This window comes from Plutella xylostella, chromosome 25 (genome assembly GCF_932276165.1).
Source record: "Plutella xylostella chromosome 25, ilPluXylo3.1, whole genome shotgun sequence".
NCBI classification, from domain to species: domain Eukaryota; kingdom Metazoa; phylum Arthropoda; class Insecta; order Lepidoptera; family Plutellidae; genus Plutella; species Plutella xylostella.
In genome coordinates this window covers 2,371,252-2,392,129 of record NC_064005.1, presented here as the reverse complement: position 1 = coordinate 2,392,129, position 20,878 = coordinate 2,371,252, and the positions used below count along the sequence as shown (strand labels likewise).

Genomic DNA, 20,878 nt, shown 5'->3' with positions numbered 1-20,878 from the left:
ACAGCTATTCATAATAAATTTCCTCAGTTTTGTATAAATAAAGGTACATAGTTTATAAAATATTATTATAGATATTGATGCTATGCATAATAGTTGATTAGTAGTGAAGCGATACCCATCAAAATTTTGACGTTGATCTTAATTAATAAGGGCAGTGATTTTGTATTTTATTATCATATTAGGGTTCCGTAGTCAAAAAACTAAAAGTAATGATACTGCTCAAAATTAGGAGGAGGTAAAAACACCGATAAATAAAAATAAAACAAGTTTTAATAAAATAACGAACATAAGTAACAATGTTTATTCTTACTCATAAAATACATCAATAAATAAATTGTGTCTGTTGAAAACAATGAACAAATAATACCAAACTAGTTTTACCTACTTTTAATAAGCATAAACTATAATTTAAACGTTACAAAGCAAAACCTTATTACCTACTGTCTTCTATGTTATTATTTTTAGTCTATATAAACACTACTATAAACTATAACTGTGCTACCACAAAAAACTTTGAACACTGTTTAACAAGTGTTTAAAACGAAATTTGACAGATTTTATAGGCAGTTGACAGCTTTAAACACCTGTTAAATACTGTCTAAGTTTTTGTGGTAAGGCCCTAAGTGCTTAGTGCATTCACAAGTATAACCTATGTATTATTATTAGTTTTGATTGAATACACTGATAATAAGTACATATGAACGTAATTTCTTCTAAGGAAATTTAACATACTCGGGTAGGTACCTACAGATGAAAAATACCTTTGATGAGATATGAAACAAAATCATTCGCGTTCATGCAAAACATTGAATTGCAAAAAAATATTCATATGAAATATAAGTACTTACTTAAGTTAGTTATTAAAGTTAACAATAAAGCTAGCGGTAACCTAGTCAGAGGGGTAACCGTTGATGCATGAAACACGAACCTTCGGGTAAAGGCTTTCAATCGGTACTTTTCATGCCAAGAGTAGACCCCCTGAACGCACTTCTGAATAGGCCTATAATTTAAGCATTCATATTCTTCAAAAGAAGACACCTGATGGATAGCAGCAAAGAAAATATATCAGAATGTGGAGTGAATGAGTATAGATGATGCGCGCGGAATACGACTGTCGCGATGCACGGAATGGTACCTTAAATAAGGATAAAACTGAAGGTTCATCAAAAGAACGGAACACAAAAGATTAAAACCGTCTAAAGATCGAGAGAACAACAGCTGACGTCATGACGAGAGACCCTGGATTGACAAAATCACCAGCGTTTTTCTTGCAGCATTCTTCTGTGTTGTTAAAGTTCATGAACTCGGTGTCTTGAAGATCGTATTTCGTGATGGCATCATTTATCTTGGCCAAGTCATCGGCTTTCAGATGTGCTCTGCGACTGAGCTTCCATAGCTCATCTGGGGATAGAAAATTGTTATTTTAGTCTTCGCTTTTGGGTGTAGGTGTAGGTGACTAGTACTACGCACACTACGACAAACAGCGTTGCTGCATATGGATTGTTAATTGTAAATGTTTCCGTGGTGGTACGGTAGCAGGACTAAGGTTTGTCACTATTTTAGTGAAAACACTGTTAATGATATAATAGATTTTTATTTATGTAAATAGCGTCACAAGCAAGGAGTCATCTAAAGAACTCTCCAAAATGAAGTCCACTTCCATAGATGACTTCAAGTGATGCGGACTCGGGTGTGTTTATGTAGTTCTGCTCTAAAGATTTCATCAATTAATCAGCTAATTAGTATCGATACAAGATAAATAAATGTTTTTAATCATGGTTTTCCGCACTGGTGCTCTCGGTGCGATTATTGAGCGTAAAATTGAGTTTTTTTCCTTACAAAACTAAGTGGATTAGTAACGCAGTTCAGTCTAAGTTTTACCGCAAAATAACAAACGCAATTTACAAAACATAAAACTCACAACTTGCACCTATTTCCTATCAGGGTGAGCAGAAGTAGGTTTAGTTCCAGTTTAAAAGGGGGCGGCATATTTTTTTATGACCTTACAGTAAACCAAGAGGGTTTTACTCAGGAGGGGTTTTCCTAAACAACTTTTCTTCTACGACTTTTGAAAATTCGAGAAAAAGATTTAGCTTCCATATTTATATGTATTATGAAAATTGGTTGGCCACGTGACGTAATTTTTATATGAAGTATTTTTTATGAATTCCCAAAATTCGTAGAACAAAATAAGCTCTCCTCTGAGCGACATCCGACATAGTCTATTTTTTTTAACAAACGAGTACTGAAATTATTTTTTGCGTTGCTATTGGTTCTAGCAATGACCCTTCTCACTCTGTCAATATTGAAAATGTGCGAGAGATATACTCAGTAGATAGGTACTCGTTTGTTTAAAAAAAGTCATATGTATAATATCTACAGCAGATGGAGCGGTGGTAGCTCAGTCGGGTAAGCGCCTGCTTCTCACGCCAGAGATGCGCGTTCGAATCCCGGCGCTGACATGTACCATTGAGTTCTTTGAATTTAAGTACAATGTATACCATCGCTCTTACGGTGAAGGAAAACATCGTAAGGAAACCTGCATATCTAGATTTAGCACATCTAGATATTATGTGAACCCACGAACCCGCAGCGGACCAGCGTGGTGGGATGTCATCCAAGCTTAGGAAGGCAGTTTAGACCTTGGGGATATGCACAAAGGTTCCACTCGAGAGAGCCAGGTGCACCCCCACAGATAATAGAATAGAATACATACAGGTGCTGCTGTTCCCGTCAGCCGAGTTGTTGCAGGCGAACACCACCGCGTAGTGCTCGTAGTCCACGTCCAGGAAGTAGTAGCTCTCCGTCTTCTGGTCTGGAAGTAGAAGGGACATGCTTTTCATCCACAGTATCATTGTCATGCTGGTACCACACTTGGCTATTCGTATTTGTTATCGGATGTTGGCTTTATTTGCCAAATACTCGAACCTAATTCTCGATTCTCAAGAAAGGCTGCCTTTTAATAGACTAGCAAAACAAATAATGCATGCAACCTTTCAAAAACGTTTTATATAATCATTAATATCTAAGGTCCACCTGCACTAGGCCAGCGTGGTGGACTAGGCCTAAACCTTCCATCATTGGAAGGCGACTGTGCCCCAGCAGTGGGACGAGATGGGTCGTGATGATGAATAGTTAGTGATGTCGATTCTGAACGCATAAATTCTAGTTTTAAAGCTGTTAAAGTATAAATTTTGCTAGCAAAAACACAGAAATTACGGTTTTGACAGTTCCGAAATAAGGATTTCTGCCGGGCTACAAAACACTAACCATCATAGTTGACCATAAGCATTTGTCCGGTGACATTATTGCTCGGGTCAGCGATGGCGACTGCAGACCCGTTGTAATGACTCGCGGTGCGGTTCTGGATCCAGCTGATGGAGACGCTGGTGGTGTTGCTGCTGCCGTGCTGGAACTGGACGGTGGCACATTCCCCTTGCAGCTGCAGGTCGGATGCGGCTGCGGATAGGTACCAGGTGCCGTCGAGCTGGAGCGGAGAGGAAATGAGTTTTTGTTTTCGGCCAGTGTTACATAGAATCATCATCATCATCATTAGCCTATAGCAGTCCACTGTTGGACGTAGGCCTCTCCCAAAGCACGCCACTCGATACGATATTTAGCTTTAGTCACATAGAATAGAATAGAATATATCTTTTTTTATCACCACAAATATTAGAACACATAAAGAATAATACATACAACAAATACATTCGCGAACTACTAAAAAGTTCCTGTGATAATAGCACCAAATTACTCCTAAACGGAAAAAGCTCCATCTGCGTCTTGCTCGTTAGTGTATTCTTATTGGTCTAGTTGCATTTGACGTATGTGTGCTTACACAAAATTTAAGGAAACAAAAAAAAATATCCCGACGAATTGAGAACCTCCTCCTTTTTTTGAAGTCGTTTAAAAAAAAGAAACTAACCAATGATTAATTTAATGATGACAAGGGCACATATTTTGGCTTGCACTACCTACCTATTTTGATGAAACTTAGCGAGCCAAAAACCATAGTCAAAGGCATATAAATCTAACCTTTGGTTTTGTGGATTCCAAATACGCTTCCCTAACTGATAATACCTATTTTATGTGGCTATGAATCTTTTTTGTGGCACTTTAGAACAGATGATTCATCCATTATCAACCTTTTAACTCTATCGTGAGGATTAACAAAGATTACTAAAAAAATGCAAGTAAAATCGATAAGAATCAAGGTGGTTCCCCGAGTTTAATCGTTTATATAGAAAATAATAGAATAGAATACTACTTTCGTTAAATGATAAGATAAAATGCAAATGAAATAAAATCGATCTAATTGTATGGTCTTGCTCTCCCAACTTATTTATTTAACCTTGAATAAATAGCTAAATACACTAATGAACACTAAAAAAGTTTAAGTGAAAATTGCACCAAATTACTCCTAAACTGAAAAGACTAACTTAATGACTCCGTCTGCAATATTGTATATTTCGATATTACCAACTTTAAACGTATATATTTTGATCAAATTCTAAATGAAATGTTTTACAAAATTGGGGAATTTAGTGTCGGCATTTTGTAAATGGAACTTTTCCATAGCTCATGGACAACCACATTACTCACTTCCTTCAAATCCAGTAGCCTAGGGCTAACTGTCGGGCACGTAGCATTCCAACTGGCACAGTCGACGAAAAGTAACAAAGTTGTAAAAGTCAATCCTATTACCAACATGATGCAACCTTGTCACAACACAAGTCTCGTGAATAGATGTTCAAAAACCACTGAAGAGTATAAGGAAATAAAACAAGGTTTTATATAGAGATGCATTGTTACGAGACCTTGTAGACAATGTGGTAAATGATGTTTTCACAATCAAAATTGTATCAATACCGTAAGATGTTTGTTTTTCTTAATAGGAAGTTGTATGTTAATTTCAATCGATGCAACAAAGGGAAACACTTCATAGATTGCAATATTATAGTGTATTATTAAATTATTATTCATATATTCTGCTGGATTTTGCCACCGACAAGCTTAGAAGATATTTCACACTGGCACCTATAACAATTAATTATGTAATTCTAGTCATCGATTAAAATTACAAAGTTAAAACTTAGTACGTTATTATATGTAACATATGTATATGTGAGCCATTGGTTTAACTCTCATACAAAGTAACTAGAACTGTAATAATTTTAAAAGCTATTTTTTTGAAATTCAATTTAAACGTTTCAATTGATTATTAAACAGGTAGTAGGTATGCTGAAATGCTGAGTAAAATGGTGTTCAGGAAACGCATCATACACAATTACAATAGAAAAGTTTGACCTCTGTCGCGATTCGATACGCCCGGAGTCTCGGAGTTTGAGGAAGCATACTCACGAGATAGTGTTTTTTACCTGCTTCTAGAACTAGTAAGACAAACGTTCATAGAATTGGAATAGACTAGACTTTATTACACACCACTTATTACAAGTAAAATATAGGTACTTACAGACTAGAAATAATGTATAATAGGCCCTATCGCTAAGAGCAATCTCTTACAGGCAACCTTGGTAAAGTGGAAACAAAATGAGTGTAACTATTGTAAGTTATTTTATAATATATAAAGCTGGATTACCACTGATTCACAGACTGACATAGTAGTTCTCCCAGAAGGAGCCATTTTTTGATATAACAATGTTTTACGGAAATGTATGATATACAAAGGAAACCAACTTTAAACCATGTTAGAAATTACGTTGGAACAAATTTTACTTCCTAAATGTTTCATAGTGCATGAATTAGTATCTGGATGTTGCCCAAGCCTGGCCAAGACAGTTGGTATAACTAATAAGTACCTTACTAAACTGTCAATAATGACGTCATGAGAAAAAACTGCCATCGAATAATAATTCGTTACTATCTCGGCTTTTTTATTGTATCGTACGAGTGATATCTGTCTATATCTGCAATCTTGTTATCGGTTAGTGTTATGATATCATAACAGTCTCCCGGCGCCATTAGAAAATGTGAAAAGTTTAACTTTAAAATGGAATTTAACAATTTGTTTATAGTCCTAACTTGTTTATTGTCAGTGAGGTACAGTTTAACTCAAGTGATTCAGTTTGGTTCCTGTCCACAGGTTGAAACTGTTACATATTTCCAGTTGGAAAAGGTAGGTTTACATCGATATTTATTGTAAAGATGAATTTGATCACTGGTTCAACCGAACGAATATTATTAGGTGTAATTTTTTTAAAGCTTTCTAATTTCCCACCTTTTTGTCTCGCTACTCTCCACTCTAGTATCAAGGTAACTCCTCGAGTCACGTATAAACCGTCTGTTATACAGGTCCGGCGCACTCTGGTCAGCGACTGACATCTAATAAATAGCTTTAATAATACTACTTTTACCACTGTGACAAAGATGGTGATACACTCTCGTCATATAATGTTACATAAAACAACATAATTATTTATATACTGCTGTTCAAATGTTTTCATATTTAGCATTTGTTGATGATGATATAGGCAGCAGCAATAATCAGCCATGCTTTTAGCATAAGTCCATCTACATTTTCTTCGCTTAATTATATACTTGACCAATGAATAATAAAAAAATACGATGTACCTACCTATTTCTTTCTTTCACCATCTTCCAGTTCCTAGGCCGGTGGTATGAGATCGAGCGGTACCCAGCATGGTACGAGAAGGCCGGGCGATGCGCCTACAAAGAACTGAGGCAGTGTGGTCGGCGGATCTCGATACAGCATGTGTTCGTGAGAGACGACATCGAGTATGTACTTCATACGAACAGCACTTACGACCGGGGAGCTGAGGCGGTATTTGTGGTAGCTGGGAATAACGTTGGTGAGTTGCTGATGGTTATTATTTACTTTATATCCGACGTCATCATCATCAGGCCATAGTCATCCCAGATACATATAATATAGGTCTCTCCCAAGCAGTGCCACGATACTCTGTCCTCAACCTTCCTCATCCAGCTACTACCGGCCACCTGTCTTAACTACGCTTGTTTATTCGTGGACTCCATTCGATAACTCGTTTACCCGACCGGTCATCGCTTCTCCCCGGCCCACTGCCACTTCAGCTTGCTTCAGCTGCCACTGCCATCAGACTGAAATATATTGCCTGCAGTTTATGGCCAAGTCGTCAGGAATTACAGGTCACTATAATTATATCAAGTAATTTAGAAAACGGATAACGTGCCACTTCAGCTTGCATAACACGTACAGTAAGGGGCAGATAAACCTGACCCCCCTCAGAAGCATTGTTAGTATGAGAGGGGGGTCAGGTTTCTCTGCACCTGACCGTACACACATATCCATCGAGGAACTGACAATAGTATAGTGATAGTTGGTTAAGACATAAAGGTCAAAGTTAGCGGGTAAAAGTTTATATATCTTCGGCCAACCCAACATTCAGGTCAAAGTTTAAAATTCAACTCAATTCTCATCATTAGACATGCATGTAAAATTCAGTAAGGTTATAAAATTATGTAAGTATTATCCACAGATTAAAAGTAATTTATTTAAGCAAACAAGTAAGTATTATCATTTTCCAGATCCTATCGGTATTCCGTTCCTAGTGGTGGCGACGGACTATGCTAATTTTGCAGTGGTGTACGGCTGCGTAGACAATATCGACGAAAACCTTAAATATCGTAAGTTATTTTTTATACTAGCTACCTTCTTGAAACCAATGTGGCTTTACATAGATTCCGTAGCCGGGTTTAAAAGTCCTTAAAGATAATCTTGTCTGTGTGACTTCTAAAGTATGGCTTTGGCGTATGTTGCTTGCGTCATAATTGGAAGATATCATGATATTTTATTCACTACCTTTTATTAATAACATCATGTGTTCACTACATTGTTTTAATTACATATTGCATTTTTATATGCGTTAATACCTATCTGTAATGAAGCAGCATTCATGAAGCAGCTTCTGGTTTATCCCGAATTGTATATAAAGTTTGATTTCGTAGTACATGTGTATATATTGCTATATAATTTTATATATTTATATAATGGTCGTTATCAAAATGGAATGCATATTTTTATCAACAAAAATACATTTATCACCAATGAGTAATAACACGTTTCCAATTTTATAGAGGCCCTTACTCACGTAGATTGTTTATTTTATCTAAATTACAAGAAATTTAATTAGTGCATATTTAGGTAGCTAATCCTTAATGTTAACCTGCAAATCTTTATCATTAAATGGATTATACTTCACTTATACTGATTAATTATTTCTTACGTAAGAGAATCCTTATGTAAGCATGGAAATATTACTGTAGTTTATTAATTAGTAGTTCCCTAAAGAAAAAAACTGTTCTAACTTGGTATGAAGGCGCCTATCGGCGCCTCCCCCAGAGTTAGGGAAAAGCTGAATAAGTCCCTTATGGCCGACTTCAGTAAATAGGTTTCATTTAGAAAAAAAAAACTAACTTGGTATCAAAATATTTCTATAATTTTTAACAATTCTTGGCGTGCAAGATCTGCTGTCCTCACTGACACACTAGCAATCAACTTGCAATCAACAGTACATAAACAGCCATATAGTATAACAATCTGTAAGAAACAGTAAATAATGTCAGTTTTTTCACACACAAACTGTAATGACGTATCCTTCCTCAGTTTCCACTTGGATCCTATCAAGAGAGCGAACACTCGACGCTGCTCGCATGAAAGAGGCCTATGACGTCATCAGGTCCATACCCGGGTCCAGCCCGGTGTACCTGCAGTCTGTGGAACAGGACGAGAGGAAATGTGGACACATCTGGACAGCGCATGTGCATGCGCAGAACATGACTGCGAGCGAGTTTGAGGAAATTACACAATTTTTATAGTCGCGAATGTGTATTTATTTTCACACAATTATCTTCAGTGTTTATTTTTAATCATTTCGGCATTGGACTGATTTTTCAAATGAATCTGAACTCGTATTATTGGGGTATTAATATTTCACATCGTGTAGAGTACGGTCTGTTTTTTGTTGTTGCAGTATTGAAATAAAATATGTGTAACATTGCTTCTTAATACTTAATCATATTTTATAATTTGATTAGACTACCTGACCTACTAACTTACTTTTATGTACATAAATTGAAATTCAAACTTTGACAACAACAGGGAATCTGAAAGTAACTGGTTCTGATTTTACATCTTCGTAATATTTGGGGCTACAATTGCTTGTTTCTTCTTTAATTAAATCCTCCTCTTTAATCCCCAATTGCTGAAGTGGCTTCATGGCGAGTTCTTTAGATACAACGTTGAGACTGGGCTTTCTCGAGAGAAGCCATACGTATACTGAAAAAAAAAAACAAAGATTAGGTAGGTAGTTCAGGAGAACGAAAGTCGAGCAGCATACATTCGTTAAAATCAAAGAGCTCGAATCAAATTTATATTTACAATAATGTCAAAGCAGTTACAAATATTCAAATTTATTTATAAGTAGTTGTAATTAGTAGTGTTTATCACTCTTATCTTATCATCGATTCAAATGAGTACTGGCAGGTCGAATTTTGTGATGTTTATGGGCATATAAGTACAAATTCTTAACTTTTATGATAGAAAATATTCAATTAATAGAAAAGGTACTTATTTTTTACAATCATTCGTTACTGACTTCCACTACTACAATACAATGAAACAAAAAAGCTATAATAAAAAAACAGGGGACCTAAAATATTCCCTTGGGGTGACCCTTGGGTCTATTCTATGTGAAATAGTTCAATTACTCACTGTAGTGTTTATCAATGAGTGGGCTGTAGCTGCAGGTGTAGACTGTTGCGTAGTAGTTGTAGTTAGTCGCCAACACACGGAACGGATACTGTCTTCTCATCACTGTAAGTTACAAGAAACATATCGATGAAAGCAATCCATAATAGTAATGTCTGCAGAAACTCGGCGTATGGCAAAAGGTTAGTGTCATTCTAAACAGCTTTACTTTTGTTTCATGATTACATTAGATTGATCATTTCTCTAAAGTTTTAGGACAAAAGTTGCTTAGAATGAACCTTTGAATAACACCTTTTTAGATGATTTTGTTTTCTTAGATTTCTATTTGAATGCCCAAAAATATCATTATTATTACACCTAATAACCTATACCTACAAGGCTAATGATTGAATCAAAGATACAGAAAATAATTGTCTTATCTTCAATGTGGACTTTGGTTATTTGTATACTGATTGGTTGTCGTTGTAGTGGAGCATTGATAGAGCTAGACCAGCCATGGCCTTCAGGATTGGCCTTTAGAAATAAACAAAGCATAAAAGTTTACGTCACTGTTATAGACAGAAATTTGATAAAAGTAACACGGGCTAGACATTGACTTATATATTACTAGGGGCTGGACATTTAATTATGTTCATCTTAAAATTTGTGATTGAACATTGACCTATATGAAAGAAGGAGGTGCTAAATTTTGCTCTAGGGTAAAATAAAAAATTACGGAGCGCTGTTGAGCTGACAAAATGAAACATGACAGCTCTCCGAATCAGCAGCATTTTACTGTTTTTTTACAAACAAGAGTAGCTTGATATGACCAATGAAACCCTTTAAATGTTAAAGAAGCAGACGTAATACCAAATGAAAACTTACATCGTCTCGGAGCATCCTTGAAGGTGAAAATGACGTCTAATTTAGCAGCATTATCCATACTGGTGGGTATTTCGAGTGCACCGATGCTGTACCGGTGGAAGAGACCACGGTCTACCCTCGATATGTTCAGGTATATGCCAGAGCTCTGAGTCTGAAGTTCTAGCGTAGAGCAGTTACTGAGATGCTGATGATCGCTGGCGTAATGGAAAGCTTGATGCCAAGTCCCAAAGAACTGAAAATATAGGATCAAAATTAGTTTTAGAAAGAAAGAAAAAAGAAAAAGATTTTATTTGGTGATTTTATGATATTCAAGATGAAACCTTAGCTACTAACCTACAGTCGTAGTAGTTTGAAATCAACAAGAGATTTATAATTAAGTAGTAATATACATAGGTACACTAAAATCAAGTATGCACTAGAATTGCTTACGTCTGCTAGTCTGAAATCTTGTTGCAGAGTTACTCCCTCAGGACACTTTCCAGGCAAAGTAAAATAACAATGACATGATGCTCCAAGAATTAAAAACAGAAATAACTTAAACATTGTAAATAGTTTTGATACAATAGCACAAAATTTAGTGTCGTCTCAACTGTATCAGTATATACAGTGATAGAATTCTGGAGTCACTGGGCTTGTTTGTTTATAAACATGGGTCAATGAATAACCTTTAGAGGTAACTCCGATATAATTCTAAGAATTGTTTACTTTGAGCGATCTTCCTTCGTTTTATGATTTTCCTCCAGTATGTACTTATGTTGATATAGATTTATGCAGCCCTAAATAGTCAACAATGCCACCATATACATTACTCATAATTTCTTCAAGTTTGATCGACAAACAGTTTTTATTAATTTCAATAAACATTTAGTCATTTTGGCAGAAGAACGTAATAAAATTTAAGGTTTGTAACAGGAGTATTATCTAAAGTGCCATAGACGATGGCGTACTTAATACAAGTATGTTGTTGAAGGATGCATTTATCTAAGAATGTGCCATTTTAAACCCGTGTTCCAATTGAGCTGCAGTGGACAATGTAAATGTAAATACATAAACTAAATACATGTGTTTGTTCAGATTACTTAATGTTTATCGTCGGAATTAACATTGAAACAACTATTTTGAAATTCAGGATATTAATTATTTTACATACCTTCAGAGTACAAATGCGTGAGTTGATTAAAAATAAATTGCTGTATAAAGGGTACGTAAAAATCGTAAAATACTAAAACCTATAACGCATCTGATACTTTATCGAATTCAAAGTACCTACCTATTTAGGAATTAATCTGACTAACCATGGTCTTTGATTGTAATTTATTTTTCTGAAAATTATTTGTTAAAGTAGAGAACTTTACAGTGAATCTCAATAATATTCAAGCGGGAGCAGGTACAGAACCTTGGCTCGAGTTAAATAAATAAAAAAACTTCGCCGCACGAGAAAAATAGAGTTATTTCAGTCATAGGTCATGTTATTGGATAATTACCGCGTAGGTCGCAGCTCGTATCACTCCACAGAAACAACTGAACGGGATAGGTACATCTGTAGTTCAAGTTAAAAAATATAAACATGTTCGTGAAATTGATATTTTGTTTATTTGTGAGTTTTGCGTTTGCTGCAGAATTCACTTTGCCGGGAGAGTGTCCGACTGTGAAGCTACAGGAAAATCTTGATTTTACGAAGGTAATTTTGAGAATTTTTTTTTTTACATAATGTGCAAAAACAAATAATATTATATTATTTGTATGTATTAAGAGAGTCACGTAACTTTTTTGTTAGTGCATAATTATATTGTCCATCCCAAGTTTTATCTTCTACTTATCCGGATTAACCTGCTATCATATTTCGATCTACTACGTGATCCTACACATTATGTACTAAATCTGTACCATGTACTCATTAATCATCATCGTACATTATGGAAGCTATTTTAATCATAATAGCAGCTAGCGATTTTTTATTTACATAACACACAAGATAATAATTAGTTAACCTATTTCATTACATTTACATCTATTGTAGAAGAAATAATTTATCTTAGCTGAAGAATACTTAATACTGTGGATCGTTTAAAATCGTTTCAATTATTAAATTAAAATATAAAACCAATTTTATGTTTATGTATTCATAGATCCAAAGTAATGGTTACTGTAGTAATGGTTTACTTCCAAGTTGGAAATAAAAATGGCTTAGAAATAAAAAAAAATCCAACACCAATATTCTCTGAAACGCCGCCTATTTCTAGTTTTCAGGCGTCTGGTACAATGCGGCAAGCTACGCCAGCGACAACCGACCCATCTACGACTGTTCCACCATGGACTTCCAGGAAGACAACCTTGGGTACACTATGAGGGAGACCTATGTGGATCTCGACCAGGGCAACCGCACTCAGAAGTCCTACTTCGCTAGGGTGGACCCGACCTTTGATGCGGAGAAACGGGCGCAGTTTATCGTCAGTTACGAGGATAATGGTAAGTGATGTTAGAATAGCATTTATAAAAGCATCTATCGGCCTTAGAAATTTAAAGAGTATTAAGGCTGCGCTGCCAGTAGGCAAACTGCTGCCGCAACGCCGCAAATTTCGTACGTGAAAAACTAGCAAATTGTGAAAACTCGACGATAAACAGTTTTGTCTTGTGTCTTGTCTTTGATTTTTCAAAATGGTCGAAAAATGCCTTCAGGGGCACCTCGTCCACTTTCCTATTTCGGCCACTTTACTACTTCGTCCACTTTCCCACTTTGTCTACTTTCCTATTTCGCCTACTTTCCGACTTCGTCTACTTCTCTACTCGTCTACTTTCCCATTTCGTCCACTATCCAACTTCGTCCACTTTCCAACTTCGTCCACTTTCCCACTTCGTCCACTTTCCCGTTTCGTCCACTTTCCCACTTCGTACACTTTCCCACTTCGTCTACTTTCCCACATCGTCCACTTGCATACTTCGACTCGGAAAGTTCAATTTCTGGTCCTAAAGAAAATAGGACAAGGCCCGGTTTTCCACCAAAGCTGAGAAGACTATGTTTACTGACATAGCTCCAAAGAATATACATATTTTTCATGACCACAAATAGGCTATCGTAGTGTTTTATACCCTCCAACACGCTGCACCGACAATCAAACAAAAAAAAACTAATCATGAGGAAGAACAAGTACAAAGATGATGATGAGGGAGATGCTATTGCAGTTTCTTTCAATTATTTACAGATAAAGTCCTGCAGTTCCCATTCTACATTCTGTCGACGGACTACGACAGCTACGCGATAGCCTACACCTGCAAGACGTTGAAGAAGAAAGTGCGAACACATTACGGTACGTAATTAGAATAATAACTTAGTTTAGTTTCCTTCATTTTGTGTTCTTTGTGTTAATAGCTCCGAAAGAAAATGCTGAGCCGAAGTAAATGTGTTTAGCTTACTGAGACTAAAGTGCTAACCATAAGAACGGTGGTAGCTTAATCTCATAAGCGCTCTACTTTTTATGCGGGTTAAAACCAGAAGGGCTAGTACGGGGCTCACTCGCATCGCGCAGCGTTAAGAGCGAGCGCGACAGAGAACTCTTGTCACGTTTTAATAGCGCCCTGTGCTACAGTGCCTGGCATTGTATAGAAATGAGTTATTTTGAATTTATGTAAGCGTATTTAACACACGCTGATATGACTGTGTGTGCTATAAATAACTAGTAAATCTGTTATCCTTAAAAATCATTTGAATCAAATCCGATTCAATATTTTGTATTCAAAAATATTTTTCAGTGTTCACATGGGTCCTGTCAAGAGTAAAACAAAGTCTTGGAGGGGAAGTTTTGAAAAAGGTAGAAAGTGCCTTGTCAAAGTATACAGAATTGGCTGAGCACCGGACTTCATTTGTTTTCAAGGATTTCACTGATACCAGCTGCGGATTTACCAATAAAATGGAAACTAATTTTTTCACCAATAACTTTTGGTAAATCATTGTTGTTATTGGATATTTAAATTGGTACTATAAATTGTAGTGAAAGTTTACTAATTTTATATTCAAGAATAGACGCATAAACTTTGAAGGCAATTCCAAAAAACGATAAAAGTTGAAACAAGTAAACATACCACAAAATTGTATTTATTATCTATTAAATAAAGTTATTATAAATTAATTATGTTGTTCTTTATCACCGCAATGGGTGTATCAGTTTTAGCATGTTCAAAGTTGAAATTTAATTTTACTTGAAAACAAAAAGTTACAACAACTTTACATTGAGTATAAAAAATACATTCAAATTGTCTTTCCAATCATTTTCAAGGTGTTTAATTTGTACTGGCTGAATTGCTTAGTCTTCATTAAGTAGAGTCGACGGATGTTTTTAAGCCTTCACTGGTGCCCAGGGTTTGGATTGGGTGAATTTGCAAGCGTCTTCAGAGAAGTCAGTCTCGATCAGTTTGGTGGCATCAAGCTCCTTGTTTGCCTTGAAGAAGTCTTCAACGGCGGTCTTGGCAGCACCTTCTAGCCTCTTTGTCCTGGACAGCACCCATAGAGAATCTGCAAAGACAGATGCAGTTTTTGATAAGTGTGATTTTACTACAAAGAATTAGTTGGGGACGGTAGCTGGATCAGGTAGGTAGCATGGGATGATGATGGACTCCGGTGATGCAGAGCTGTTAGTTTGTGTTGCTTTATTAAAAATAATAGTATCTACTTAAAATGTTATAACAATTATTTTAACGAACTATAACGAAAATATTTAAAGATTCACAAACCCCATACTAAAATGTCACTTTACCAATAAAGTGTGTATAAGAAAAGTAAGTATGGATTCCAATGTTTTCCAATTTCGTTGCAAAGTATGACCACCTGAGTCACCTTATTTCATGAATGATTCATAAAAATGTTATATAACCTGCAATTGTGTCAAAACAAAAGGATAATCAATAGAATTTATCGCTATCGATAAAACCTTTTTAATCAATCGCTTATCCTAACCTATCAATAAATTGCAATTATGGCGGTGACTTATATTTTTTCATAGCATTCAATGTATGCCTATCTAAACACTGATAAACACGTCCGAAAATGTGGATTAGCTTGTCAAACTAATAAAGATGGAGTTTTAGCACTTAGATACAAAAAAACTAAAATAGAACAAGAACTCGTTAGGTACCTCCCCACTATTTTTTTTTTTGATTTGTAGAAGCGATCTATTAGCAAAATTTAACATAATAAATGATACTTTGTAAAATAAATCTAACGAGTCCTGTGACGTTTGATTGAATGATTAGCGGTATCTGAAGCTAGCTCTACTACGGACGCTTCAGCTCGACTACAGACGTTTATACTTGATGAGAACATAAAAAATGGTATAATTGATACCTGAATGGCTCTTCTTGGCCTCGTCAAACTTGCAGTTGTAGGCGATGGCGTAGTGCTCGTAGTCGGTGGCGACCACGCTCAGGGGGGTCTCGCGGGGGACCTCTGAAACAATGAAGAGCAAAATAAATTAAAGATCTGAATTGCCTTATAAATACACTCACGGGCAATGAAAAGGTTCCACTGAGAAAAACAACAAATTACTCCTAAACGGAAAAAGCTAGCTTAATGACGCCTTCTGCAACATTGAAGTACATTTAACAGAGCATCATGATATTATCAACTAATAACGGCAATTTTGTTAAATTTTAAATAAAATGTTTGAAAAAATTGCGATCGTTTGGATTCGGCATTTTGTGAGTGGAACTTTTTCATTGCCCGGGAGTGTAATTTAAAAAGTATCTCCAAGTTTTAACTGTACTCTGGAAATCTCTCAGTAGCTTCCTTCTGAGAGAAGACTAACAGGCTTAAAATATTTCATGTAAAATAATAATTACATGGGTATTCAAGAATCCCATGTTTGAGGCTTAAAAGCGTAGAGTACTTGTTATGCATCCATTTTTGCCTTACAACTTGCCCTAGAAAGTAAATTCCGTTACAGAGACAACGCAAATGTTTTTGTGGTTTTTCCCCTATTATGTAACTTGATCAATTTTGTACGGTCAAAAAATACTGCACATATCTACATCCTACATTGAAAGCATCGATAAGATTAGTTATCTTACATAGGTTTTCTACTCGTATCATATGAGATTATTTTCATTGAATACCAAAGCATTGTAGGTATGCATTGTAGATTATTTCAGTGAATTTTATTGGTGTCTGAGTAATATAAATCATTTAGGGACTTTAAAATCTGAGTAATATTTTATTACGAATTCTGACGATAATTTTATGGAATGATTCGTCATTTAGAACCAATCATAGCATTGCTCACCTATTGTTATATTTAAAGAAAATAGGAGCCAATTTATACACATTAAATCGAAGTAGGTATTGCATACTACTATTTGTACAATTATTGAAATTTTCATTTGTACATATCTCATTGCTATTAACGGTGTAGGTAAAGGTCAGTCACTGACTAACTAGTTGAATATAATATTATGTAATGTGTATTATTTATGTAAGTATATTATAGGTATATATATATATAATATATATAGTTATTAGATATTTATTTGTTGTTTTATTTATTTATTTAGTGTATGTACTGTTTAAGTAGTATATATTTTATGTATATATATACTTGCACCACAACTACCTCACAATCATATAGAATTACTCTCTTCCATCCAAAGGTTGTCTGGTAGAGATTGCTATAAGCAATAAGGCCGCCTTTTTGTACTGTTTTATTTTTAAGTTTTGTTTTTTGTAATTTTTTTTATTCTTGGTGCAAATAAAGTGTTTTGTATTGTATTGTATTGTAAAGGATCAGGAATGATTTTAAAAAGAACTTATAATGTATGTATCTGTCTGCGTAGCGTACCACAGCCACACCCGGCTGAACCGGGAGCCAATTTTCATATCAACTTAGCCGTTCAACAGTTATGCGACTTTTAGTGTTGAAATTTCGGGGATTTTGAAATACTATACCTCCAACATTCAGAGAAACCAGGAGCTTGGCGGCTTTGTTCGCATCTGGAGCCAGCTTGGCGCTGCCCTCGATGTAGACCTGGACGCCGTCCACCACGTGCGTGTTCTTGACCTTGACAGCCTCCCCATCGAGGTTGTATTCTGCGGCGGCACACTTGCCGTTCTTCTCGTCAGGGGTCGCGAACTTGGAGATCTCGTACCAGGTGCCGACGTACTGGGAGAGAGAGGGTTGTGGGTTTATGTCAGTGTAAAGACTTTCGTGATTCGTGATACAATGCTCTAGGGCCTTAGTGAAGTCAAAACGAAATAACATTTACGAAGTAATTAGCGAAAATCGTTGTGAAAACAAGTTTGCGATAGGTACATAGGGAAAACTGTTTTATTTTCATACTGAAGATACATAGTTGATGATACGCAACGTAAACGGAGGTTTCGAACCTTACAATCGCTGCATACTGTTGTTATTTAACCATTGTAATACTTAACTATAAAAATATGTAAAAAAAAATGTGAACTATATGTACGATATTTTTTAACCATTATAATAACTGTACAATTTAAAAAAAACACTTGTTATTACCAAATACTACACATACATACCTACAAAGAATAGAATGCTCTAGAATAGTTCGATTTGAATGGGATGCGGAACCATTGTACGTTAATGATCGGCAACCTTCACGGTTGAACGCTGAATATCTATGGATATAATTGAGATATAATCCGATTTAACCAACCGATGATCGGAAATTCAGTGTCGTTAATATCTTATTTATACTTAAATACTATCAGTTGAATTTTTGCCCTGGGTGGGATTGGAATACGCGGTCCAAGCTTCAGAACCAGGTTCATTACACGATTTACTAAGATTTAAAAAAACTGTAGTAGAACTTACAATGGGTAGGTAAAAGTAGGACTTTGGACTTACATGGCATAGTTCGGAACTTATCGTGGATTTGTTAAGCGATCATGCTATAATCTTAAGCTTTGATAAAACAAAGGTAAATAATGTCCCCATTTTGTTGACTATCAAACTGAGATTTTAAGTTCAACCTTGTAACAACCATGAATTCGGTATGTTAAGTAATTTTATGGTGATTGTTTTTATAATTTTAAATTGAAGTATGTTGGAATTTGAGACACTAATTTGAATATTTTTTATTTTACTGCTCTCGTTAATTTAATAAAAAATAATTAAAGATCGGCTCTTCGACGATTTTATGACGTCATTCGCTACCATGCAGCCGCTGACGTCATCAAGATCGTAACTCTGTGAATATTTACACTTTAGATTGACAGAAGTGACATTTAACAACTGAACATTTTTATTCTCTTTGGTTGAAACTTTAACCTTGCGCAGCGTCGTGAAGGACAAATTATATTTACATTTTTGATAAAATAATCGGAATCCTTGAATATTTTATATTTTTAAGAATGAGACACTTATTAAGAAGATAATATCTCGAAACGGTTTTGGAATTAGCATCAAATTTTTTTACTTAACATACCGAATTAGTTCACAAATTAATCTTCTAAACGAACTAATTCAAAATAAGAGCTCACTTGCCAAGCGAGGTGTTATTAAATTTGTCGACATGTTTTTTTTTACACCGACACAGACCTCTTGTTCGTTTATTATTGTCAAAGATCTTGTCTTGATTTTTTTTACTCTATCACTCGATTGATCCTCTTATCTGTCTCTATAACGATAATGATAATATACAGGGTGTTAAGTTTTGAATGGTCAGTTCGGGAAGGTCTACAAAACTTTAAAACATTCGAAAGTCTGTTCTTATTTTTTAAGAAGTAACCATCATACGGTTATTTTGAAAAAAATATTTCAGAAACGAAATGTGATAAAGGTTTTTTCAGGACGTAGCCGTAGGTACTTACGTGTTAAATAATTTGAAAGTTAACCATCAATGTGCGATTAACAATATTATACAGTAGCAGAGATTTTTGGATAGTTTTTAATATGTTATACTTTTATACCAAAACCAATAACAAAATTAGAGTTATATCCGATATTGAGCTAGTCTCAATAAAATCAGACGCACACCTGTTGTTTCAGGCACAACTAACTACTGAAAAAGCGCTATTGCTAACTCGGTCAGGGACCAAGCCTGGATGCCTGCTCCTTGAAAATCAATGTCCTATATTTGTATAGTAGGTACAATACTTATACATATACCATTGTATGACTTAAACTCTGTGATAGTCATTGAATGAAAAGATCGTGAGGAAACTTGCACGCTAGATTTTAGTCACCTCTGACTACAGTGAGCATATAATTATGTATAGGTATGTTACTTAATTTTTTGTCAAGCACTGAAGAAAAATGCTGAAAAAGTAGAAGAGAGAGAGAAATGAGCTGAATATAACTCTATTCCAAAAATTACTACTCACTCCTGTCAGGTTAAAATTTTCTACAGCCTTCAGCTCTGGACACTTCCCATCGTGGACGACGCCAGCTGATGCAGCCGCGACCAGAGACAACACGAATAGACTGAGCATGTTTATAGTTTTTCTCTGTGTGTCCGTAACGTTTGAGAGCAACTGAAATACTGCCTCAGATCCGTGGGGGCTCATCTATTTATAGCAACGCGCCCGCTGAGGTCACGGGCGGTTTATTCAATTTTCGAACACAGGATTATTTAATTGATTGGGCGATTCGATCGCCTCCGTAGAGGTCAAACCCGGTGGAGTTTTCCAGAGTTTTGTTGTGTTTTGTTCGCTTCTGTTGGTCAACCGCGACCAGTGATTCATTGCAGTCAATTGATGCTGAAGGGCCTTTAGCAAAGTGCAGTTTAAATCTAAATCATTCATGCAATAACATTTGCCTGTACTTGCTAGCAAATGTATAGGGCAGGGATTAGTTTATAAGAGTTACTAAAATACGAATCGGTAATTAAATCGGTTCTTTGGTTTATATTATCAAAGGCCGCAAGATCAATTGTTATTTTGTTGAGGTGATCATCTTATTATATCTATATATGTAGATAGTCATGCCTGACTATCTTGTGATGTTTTTGATAAATTTGTACAGACTTATCTGGTTGTCAATTTCTAGATTACGTAAATCAAATAGGCTCAGCAAAGATGAGTAACTGAAACCACGACAAATTCCCAAACAACTGCACCCAACCGATTTCTTATCAAATCAACTAAATAAATACACTCACGAGAAGTGAAAAAGTTCCAGTGACATATATTATGGAACGGCAATCGCAGATGGAACTTTTTCGTTGCTCGTGACTTTAGGATCTCATAGGACTACGCTTAGTTGACGAAATACGAAGTATACTCATGATATGATTATGTCCTCTATCTGTCTCTGTCCACTCTGTCTTGTTCGG

General features: G+C 35.7%; 5 protein-coding genes and 1 long non-coding RNA gene across 6 annotated transcripts; 3 read left to right on the top strand and 3 right to left on the bottom strand.

Moving 5' to 3' along the window:
- Positions 1-252: 252 nt before the first annotated feature.
- On the bottom strand, positions 253-4,812 carry LOC105381850. Its single transcript, XM_011551652.3, has 4 exons — positions 4,603-4,812; positions 3,271-3,487; positions 2,717-2,815; positions 253-1,401 (listed from the first exon to the last, which is right to left on the bottom strand). The coding sequence occupies exons 1-4, from the start codon at positions 4,708-4,710 to the stop codon at positions 1,187-1,189; spliced, it is 639 nt and encodes a 212-aa protein (XP_011549954.3). The 5' UTR covers positions 4,711-4,812; the 3' UTR covers positions 253-1,186.
- A 1,098-nt stretch (positions 4,813-5,910) lies between these two features.
- Positions 5,911-8,842, top strand: LOC105381848 (lopap). Its single transcript, XM_048630096.1, has 4 exons — positions 5,911-6,136; positions 6,623-6,830; positions 7,546-7,644; positions 8,624-8,842. The coding sequence occupies exons 1-4, from the start codon at positions 6,011-6,013 to the stop codon at positions 8,833-8,835; spliced, it is 645 nt and encodes a 214-aa protein (XP_048486053.1). The 5' UTR covers positions 5,911-6,010; the 3' UTR covers positions 8,836-8,842.
- A 95-nt stretch (positions 8,843-8,937) lies between these two features.
- On the bottom strand, positions 8,938-11,996 carry LOC105381849 (insecticyanin-A). The gene is made up of 4 exons (XM_048630097.1): positions 11,021-11,996; positions 10,592-10,823; positions 9,731-9,832; positions 8,938-9,295 (listed from the first exon to the last, which is right to left on the bottom strand). The coding sequence occupies exons 1-4, from the start codon at positions 11,132-11,134 to the stop codon at positions 9,099-9,101; spliced, it is 645 nt and encodes a 214-aa protein (XP_048486054.1). The 5' UTR covers positions 11,135-11,996; the 3' UTR covers positions 8,938-9,098.
- Positions 11,997-12,072: 76 nt separating this feature from the next.
- On the top strand, positions 12,073-14,718 carry LOC105381845 (lopap). Its single transcript, XM_011551647.3, has 4 exons — positions 12,073-12,272; positions 12,835-13,060; positions 13,795-13,899; positions 14,342-14,718. Exons 1-4 carry the CDS (start codon positions 12,159-12,161, stop codon positions 14,533-14,535), a joined length of 639 nt encoding a protein of 212 aa, XP_011549949.3. The 5' UTR covers positions 12,073-12,158; the 3' UTR covers positions 14,536-14,718.
- On the bottom strand, positions 14,669-20,102 carry LOC105381847 (bilin-binding protein). Its single transcript, XM_011551648.3, has 4 exons — positions 19,929-20,102; positions 17,523-17,736; positions 15,930-16,031; positions 14,669-15,101 (listed from the first exon to the last, which is right to left on the bottom strand). Exons 1-4 carry the CDS (start codon positions 20,034-20,036, stop codon positions 14,926-14,928), a joined length of 600 nt encoding a protein of 199 aa, XP_011549950.3. The 5' UTR covers positions 20,037-20,102; the 3' UTR covers positions 14,669-14,925.
- On the top strand, positions 16,084-19,160 carry LOC125490552. Its single transcript, XR_007267741.1, has 3 exons — positions 16,084-16,998; positions 17,359-18,596; positions 19,039-19,160. It is a non-coding gene; the product is annotated as an uncharacterized LOC125490552 (long non-coding RNA).
- Positions 20,103-20,878: the final 776 nt, after the last annotated feature.

Excerpts from the sequence above, each read along its gene's own strand:
- LOC105381850 (XM_011551652.3), bottom strand. The coding sequence starts at position 4,710 with ATGTTGGTAATAGGATTGACTTTTACAACTTTGTTACTTTTCGTCGAC. Across the intron at positions 3,488-4,602 it reads GGCTACTGGATTTGAAGGAA|CTCGACGGCACCTGGTACCT; the intron begins GTGAGTAATGTG and ends TCTCCGCTCCAG. Across the intron at positions 1,402-2,716 it reads TGACGGGAACAGCAGCACCT|ATGAGCTATGGAAGCTCAGT; the intron begins GTATGTATTCTA and ends TTCTATCCCCAG.
- LOC105381848 (XM_048630096.1), top strand. The coding sequence starts at position 6,011 with ATGGAATTTAACAATTTGTTTATAGTCCTAACTTGTTTATTGTCAGTG. Across the intron at positions 6,137-6,622 it reads CATATTTCCAGTTGGAAAAG|TTCCTAGGCCGGTGGTATGA; the intron begins GTAGGTTTACAT and ends ACCATCTTCCAG. Across the intron at positions 7,645-8,623 it reads CGACGAAAACCTTAAATATC|TTTCCACTTGGATCCTATCA; the intron begins GTAAGTTATTTT and ends ATCCTTCCTCAG.
- LOC105381849 (XM_048630097.1), bottom strand. The coding sequence starts at position 11,134 with ATGTTTAAGTTATTTCTGTTTTTAATTCTTGGAGCATCATGTCATTGT. Across the intron at positions 9,833-10,591 it reads CAAGGATGCTCCGAGACGAT|TGATGAGAAGACAGTATCCG; the intron begins GTAAGTTTTCAT and ends TGTAACTTACAG. Across the intron at positions 9,296-9,730 it reads ACTCATTGATAAACACTACA|TATACGTATGGCTTCTCTCG; the intron begins GTGAGTAATTGA and ends TTTTTTTTTCAG.
- LOC105381845 (XM_011551647.3), top strand. The coding sequence starts at position 12,159 with ATGTTCGTGAAATTGATATTTTGTTTATTTGTGAGTTTTGCGTTTGCT. Across the intron at positions 12,273-12,834 it reads AAAATCTTGATTTTACGAAG|TTTTCAGGCGTCTGGTACAA; the intron begins GTAATTTTGAGA and ends GCCTATTTCTAG. Across the intron at positions 13,061-13,794 it reads CGTCAGTTACGAGGATAATG|ATAAAGTCCTGCAGTTCCCA; the intron begins GTAAGTGATGTT and ends AATTATTTACAG.
- LOC105381847 (XM_011551648.3), bottom strand. The coding sequence starts at position 20,036 with ATGCTCAGTCTATTCGTGTTGTCTCTGGTCGCGGCTGCATCAGCTGGC. Across the intron at positions 17,737-19,928 it reads AAAATTTTAACCTGACAGGA|TACGTCGGCACCTGGTACGA; the intron begins GTGAGTAGTAAT and ends TCTCTCTCCCAG. Across the intron at positions 16,032-17,522 it reads GGTTTCTCTGAATGTTGGAG|AGGTCCCCCGCGAGACCCCC; the intron begins GTATAGTATTTC and ends TCATTGTTTCAG.